Source organism: Halictus rubicundus, unplaced genomic scaffold (assembly GCF_050948215.1).
Source record: "Halictus rubicundus isolate RS-2024b unplaced genomic scaffold, iyHalRubi1_principal scaffold0207, whole genome shotgun sequence".
NCBI classification, from domain to species: Eukaryota; Metazoa; Arthropoda; class Insecta; order Hymenoptera; family Halictidae; genus Halictus; species Halictus rubicundus.
In genome coordinates this window covers 322,875-330,221 of record NW_027488748.1, presented here as the reverse complement: position 1 = coordinate 330,221, position 7,347 = coordinate 322,875, and the positions used below count along the sequence as shown (strand labels likewise).

Below are 7,347 nucleotides of genomic sequence, written 5' to 3'. Positions count from 1 at the left end.
ACTTGAATATGTCTGTTATTTTTGAAAATGTGAAAAAGCTTTATTAACTAAAGTTTTTCAGTATAAAGAGGACTACAATACAGGTATAACAGATTTTCTGTAGATGAAAGAGTTTTGAAGATTTCAAGGTCACCTACATTTTTTCAAATAGAAACGTATATTTTTCTATACATTAATCGATGCAGCTCATCCTTCTCTATAAAAAAAAAGTAATAACCTATGTATGTCGAAAAATGATTAATTTAAGAGATATTTCAACTTTAAAATTGAATTTTGTATTTACACTACATTCAACTTACTAGCGAAAAATATATATTTATATTTAACTCCTGTGTCTGGCAATTGATGCATGAACTTTTTCTTGTTGCATAAAGATCCGGAGTTTAGTAATAAAACATACGAATGTTTCAGCAAAAGCATCTTTACGATTCGTACAGGTCTGATATAAGAAATCTAAAATTGGTTCAGTTTGATTAATTTTGTTTTGACTCGAAATATCGATATTTTCGATGTTCCGAATGACGTATCTCGTTTCACGAGCAGGGTCTGTGGTTTGTAGTGGCAAGTTTTTTTTTTGTGTATTTCTTTCGTTCTTCTTGCATACACGCGTACGGTGTAGTCAATTAAATATCGATCGATAATCGGCACGTGTATTATGGGTATTAAATCGATTTCGTGAGTTCCTCTCGCCTTCGATCGTCTTTCGTTCTCCTCCGTGTATGCGTCCCTCTTGTCGTCAATGATTAAATCATGTCGAAAGCACCTTCGTTTCACTCGATCGTGCATTTGAATTTTTTTCCACAGTTCTCATGCTACTTCAATTTCAACTGACACCGAATAAAAAATCCCGGTCTGCAGACCACACTTTTTAGTCCCGTGCAATCTATGAAAACTGTTTTAAAATTCCACCGATAGTAATGATATATCTGGCGAAACTTTCCTGGCATGACAATTTCAGTTATTTCAAAGGGACATCATAAAAGTTACCCATAACGAAGAAAAAGGTCTGATCGATTACTCTGCTCTAACATATGAAGGTAGATACGAGCGATGTGTCACTATTTTTTTCTTGTGTCTAATCGAGTTCATTACACTCCTATTGTCTTTTCGATCATTTATGTTTATTTGTATTACTCTTTTCTTAGTAACTCAATGAAGCATCCAGCTTCGTTTGTGTATTTTCGTAATTTTGTAGGTATACTTCATCTTGATCTATTTTTTTTTGTTTCTTATTTTATACAGAAACATCCTGCAAAATGTAAAAAACATTGTGTATTGTCAGAAAGTTTATTGATCTTTTACTTAAAATTCATATTTCAGTGTGCCCCACGAACTTTTCCACTTGAAATATCTTCGTTATTTTAAACGGAATGATACCTCCTTTACGCTCCCACTTGTCAAAAAACTGCTATTGCTGTATTACTAATTGCTTTAAATCCTATAACTTTTATTTGAAACATGGACAGAGTTCGTGGAACACACTGTATATTTGGCCTTAACTTCACCCTGACAACCCAGAAATTTTTAACTTTTTTCATATAATCCTATAGATTTTGGCGAGAAAATGCTAAAAATCCAAGTTTTAATATTAGGAATTCACTGGTTCAAAAGTTACGCGAGTTTAAAGTTGAGCAATTTTAAGTATTTTTGACGGGTAAGGTCGTCACCATTGAAACTTGGATTTTTAGAATTTTCTCGTCAAATTCTACAGGATTATATAAAGAAAAATTAAAAACGTCCGTGAACGTAATAGCGACAGGATTGGACAACGGTGTGATAAGATTGTGGAGCAGTTGGGACTTGAGATTAGTTCGGGAAATTCTGAATGGTATCAAGGGCTGTGGAGCGGTGATCGCGATCGCGTGGGCATTAGATCAGCATCATTTGTACGCGGTCACCGAGGACTCGACAGTTTTGATATGGGAGGGTTCGAAACGTCTGAGCAACGGTACCCCGAAGTTCGTCAACTTGACGACCCTCTAATTTGTAAATAAAACAAAACCAAAATGCCTTTCGAATCCATCGACGTAGCTTAAGAACTTTTATTTTATATAGCATCTCGAACATTCATTTCTACCAATAAGCTTTTTTCCAATCGATTTGCCATCGCGTTTCCACCTATAGAACGAACGAATGTCACGTTAAAATATTATTTTTATCGATATGTTCATTGAAATTCTATTTTTCGTTATATATTTCTAGGAACGCGTTCGCATCGACGTTTTTATATTTTGTTGTATCGAAGAACATGTAATGCACTTACTAAGGAGTTAGGTACATGTTGTGTTATGAATGTATTTATAAATGGAACGATAGTACACTGAACATATACAGTTCCATCGAACTGTTACACATTCATAAATTTTTTATGTTCATAACATTCACGACGTTTGTATATAAGAATACCAAGTAAAGGGCCTAGCCGATTAAGATGGTCAAAACTGCCCTTAGAGGTTTTTCAATGATTAATGAACCATTCGAACGCTGACCCAGAAAAACCCCTCTGAGCAAAATTTCAACCCCCTATCTTGCCCGTGAGGGTAGTTACAGGGTAAATTAGATTTCGCGCTTTTCCGCGCATTTCCCACACTCTGATGCTTCCTAAAATTCTGAAAAAAATGTGGCATATTTTGGATCCTAAGACAGATTTTTGAGAATTTTTTCAGATTTTTTTCTTGCAAACTGTGGTCGTAAAAAATGAAAAACCTCAAAAAAATCGGAAAAATGTACATTTCTCAAAAATATGAAAACATGCTATTTTGCTGTTTAGTGCCCCGATAAAGTACCATAACAGGCAGTGTCCTCAATTTTTTTTAGATTTTTTCTTGTGGGCACTTTTTGTCCAGACAAGAAAAACCGAATTTTTTCGCCGTTTCTGCTATTAGGAGGAAAGTTACACTTGTTGGTTTTATCGCAGGTATATATTAAGTCATTTTAAACATTATTACATTGAAACAAGTAAGTGTTTGACCTAAGAAATGGTTTAAGAGAAAAAATGGATTGTATTTTGTGCGATATATACCAGAATGTTCGGAACGTTTACAACATCGCCGGTTGGCACAGCGGTTAGGGCATCGGGCTACGGAGCGGATATGCTGGTGTTCGAATCCCGTCGGTGGGAAAGTATTTTTTCCATACGTCATCTTTATTTTTTCAATTTCTTATATGGTTTATTCATGTGATTTTAACAATATTTTTTTAATGTTTTAAAAATATTGAGGTAACATTTTTAACTAACTTTTATTTATATCACTCCGATTTTACTTCGAATTTAATGATATTATTTTCTTGGATTAGGGAATAAATTAATATTTATATTATTGTGTTCGTCCACGATTTCTGCCTGATATGAAATTGCTTGTGAAAATTGGTAAGATTCCGTGAAAAGAATTTTTAAATCTACTTCTGTCATTTCTGGAAAATCAAGAGTATCTACCGAGGATACTGTTTGAAATGGAGTCTTTTTGCAGTTCCAATTGTTTCCAATTTTTGGAAAGGTTTTGTTGCCTACTTGTTTGTGTAGAAGCTGGTACTTTTGACCTAGTATACTATGAATTGCCTCTGCATCCCACCGAAAATAATGAACTTCCTGATCCGTATCATAAATGTCCACAGAACAAGTCTTTCATTCAAGTAACTATAAACGGGAATTACTTCCTCATGTACCTTACAATAAAGAGGAATGGCTTAGGCTTATTTGTACCTGATACCTCACTTTCAAAATAGTGGTAGTATGTAGCCCTTTTCTTTCAATTTGACAAAAACCAATACTTTGCTGCGTGTTATTTATTCAGAGTTCTTATTTCCTCCCTAATTTCTGAAGACGCAAGGCTTAGAAACTAGATTAATGAATTTTAGTATTAACAATGTTAAACAGGACCGCAATGATGAACATATACAATTAGAGAATCGAGGAAATAATAGATACTGCAAAACTATTTTTGTATGTATTTTAGTTAAAAATGTTACCTCAATATTTTTAAAACATTAAAAAAATATTGTTAAAATCACATGAATAAACCATATAAGAAATTGAAAAAATAAAGATGACGTATGGAAAAAATACTTTCCCACCGACGGGATTCGAACACCAGCGTATCCGCTCCGTAGCCCGACGCCCTAACCGCTGTGCCAACCGGCGATGTTGTAAACGTTCCGAACATTCTGGTATATATCGCACAAAATACAATCCATTTTTTCTCTTAAACCATTTCTTAGGTCAAACACTTACTTGTTTCAATGTAATAATGTTTAAAATGACTTAATATATACCTGCGATAAAACCAACAAGTGTAACTTTCCTCCTAATAGCAGAAACGGCGAAAAAATTCGGTTTTTCTTGTCTGGACAAAAAGTGCCCACAAGAAAAAATCTAAAAAAAATTGAGGACACTGCCTGTTATGGTACTTTATCGGGGCACTAAACAGCAAAATAGCATGTTTTCATATTTTTGAGAAATGTACATTTTTCCGATTTTTTTGAGGTTTTTCATTTTTTACGACCACAGTTTGCAAGAAAAAAATCTGAAAAAATTCTCAAAAATCTGTCTTAGGATCCAAAATATGCCACATTTTTTTCAGAATTTTAGGAAGCATCAGAGTGTGGGAAATGCGCGGAAAAGCGCGAAATCTAATTTACCCTGTAACTACCCTCACGAGCAAGATAGGGGGTTGAAATTTTGCTCAGAGGGGTTTTTCTGGGTCAGCTTTCGAATGGTTCATTAATCATTGAAAAACCTCTAAGGGCAGTTTTGACCATCTTAATCGGCTAGGCCCTTTGTAAAACATGAAATTAGAATTGGGTGCACTTACTTCAGATTACGTTTAAGCAGTCCTCGACAATCTCGAACATGGGATAGTACTTTCCTGTCCTTCTAGCAATTTGCTCTGCAGTGTCACCGCTCGAATTGACCAACCGGGGATTGATATCCGGGTGCAGAAGAAGAAGCTGCAGCGAACAAGAATTGTGAGAGCTAGCCGAGACCAAATGCAGAGGAGTCTGATCCCCCTTGCTTTTGGCATTTATGTCCGCTCCGTTTGCAATTAAAACCATGGCGCATTCGACGTTGTTCCAACAACAAGCCGAATGCAGGGGTTGCCAGTCGTCCATGGTTTTAGAATCTATTTTCGCGCCAGCCTGTAGCAGGTACTGTAGCAAATAAAACATAAAACATTAAAAGACTAACATGGATTTTGACAAGTGCAAAAGAAACACAAGAACCTCTACCTCCACAACTTGCACATGATTGCCATAGCAAGCTCTATGGAGCGGAGTGTAACCGTCGTCATCCGTGCTTTCTAACAATTCCCGATTTTTCTGTATTAACGTTCGTATTTTCTCGAGATCGTCTTTCTCGGCTGCGTGGAGAATTTCATTCTCGTCGACCTCTAAAAATAAGCATTTAGTCAAGCGGTAAACAGGCTCTACGGTGCAGCAAAGGCAAGGCAAAAGGTAATAATTTTTCTAATTCTGTAATTTTTTTATCAAACTTTTACCATCGTATTCACCTTGTTTTTCTATTTCAAATGACACCAAACACGATTCAATTCTACGTGTAATACGATTCTAATTACTCGTGTAAAAGGCGATCAATATTTCAGGCGCGGAAGATGTCGCCAGATGTCGCCGAATGGAAAAGAGAGAGACGCGGAGAGTCGAATCGTCGAACGGCAGTCCCTCCTTCTCTTTTAATCCCTCTCCTTCTCTACGTTCGGCACACTACAAAAAATGTAGCATCTCTACTAGAACTGTCGCTCGACAGACCCGACGATACGAAAGTTACGGGCAGATTACTGTAACACAATAACTGAAATCTGTGGCTCAAATACGGGCATACGGGGTCAATAAGTATAGGGATTGATTTTTCCTGCCAACAGGAAGCTGTGGATTCCACAGTGTTGAAACCCGCTGGTAACTCTGTATCGATGCAGCAGTGCCATATTTTGAAGATTATCAACCCAATGTAAATATATCTTCAATAATTTTTTTTATGACTTCAGCCCCGATACTCATCGGACAGATGTTAATCATTAGCTTGCCTTTTGTGACATTTCCCACTCCCCCACAAACATACCTCTTTGCTCCCCCCGCCCTACCCATGCACATCCTGGACCCCCTCTACCGGTTGCACTCCCACTATCATTTCAACTTCCTCTCCCATTCACTCCTTCTCCTTTCATTCGCTCCCCGTCCCCACTCATCCCCGCGTCATTTCTCTCCACTCATCCACTCTCCTCATCCAATCCTCCCCCATGCCTTCCTCTCCCAGTATTTCCCCCGCCATCTCCTGCCAGCCCCTTCCCTCAACCCCTCTCATGCAGCCCTCCCATGCGTGCTCCCATATCTCCTTCTCCCACCCGCAGACCCTGCACTTTTTCTCCTCCCCCCCAACCAATATTTTCCTCCGCTCTTCCCACTTCCTCATCTGTACCTGGCTACCCTCTGCCATCTGCTTTCCCCCCACCCTTTCCCTAGGAATATGTTGTAGTCTTTAGTGATCTTTGAACGAATCTCAAAGGATTTCGTTGATTTTACAGACATGTAAAAGAAAGTGTCACTCTTTTTTCAATAAATTATAAGACCGAATAATTATTAGAACTAACAAACCGATAAAAATGAGTTTTTAGGACCTTATAGTGATAACTAGACTGCGGATCTTTATGCATTTATGGCTTATGAAAATGTTTAAAAAAAAAAAATGCTATAAAATAAAATTCGATAGAATTTAGCACGATTTTCATTTATTTTGGATTTACAGAGGCTTTTCCCATGAAAAATAGTTTTTTATTTTATTTCATTTTCTGGTTTGTCTGCAAAAATTGGAAATTGCATAAACATCCGCAGTCTAGTGATAACATAAGAGTGTGTACTAAAAATGTTGTCGTTTGAAAAAAATGTTTCTTTCACCATTTATTTTGCAATTGTTTCAAACAAATGCGATGTTTTCATGGCACGAATATTCTTAAAAATTGAGGATTCTGAATTGAGGATTCGATTCTGAAAAAAGGAAGATATAGCCCAAAGCGTCGCCTTGACAACTCTTTTTTTAAGAATTCAAATTATTTGAAGTGAATGCTGCACTTATGTTACCTCGTCCGGCCGCAGTTTCTACCGCGCGCCAGCCGTCGGAGGCTGCATATCATGGTGCAGCGTTCATTTCATAACTTTAATTTCGTCAATTTTAAACTGTCCGATATTTTGATAAAGGTCCTCGTATTCTTCAAATTTTGAAAAATCTTCCTGCCACGAAAACATTGCATTTGTCTAAAACAATTGCAATAAATAAATGGTGAAGAAAACAATTTTTTTTATTTCAAATGACAACGTTTTTAACGTACCGGACACTGT

General features: G+C 36.8%; 1 protein-coding gene across 1 annotated transcript; it reads right to left on the bottom strand.

Annotated features, from left to right (window-relative positions):
* Positions 1–1,099: 1,099 nt before the first annotated feature.
* On the bottom strand, positions 1,100–6,105 carry LOC143363996 (ankyrin repeat domain-containing protein 49-like). The gene is made up of 6 exons (XM_076804525.1): positions 6,074–6,105; positions 5,783–5,972; positions 5,574–5,718; positions 5,227–5,387; positions 4,812–5,148; positions 1,100–1,249 (listed from the first exon to the last, which is right to left on the bottom strand). The coding sequence occupies exons 1-5, from the start codon at positions 6,103–6,105 to the stop codon at positions 4,813–4,815; spliced, it is 864 nt and encodes a 287-aa protein (XP_076660640.1). The 3' UTR covers positions 1,100–1,249; position 4,812.
* Between the last annotated feature and the right edge of the window lie 1,242 nt (positions 6,106–7,347).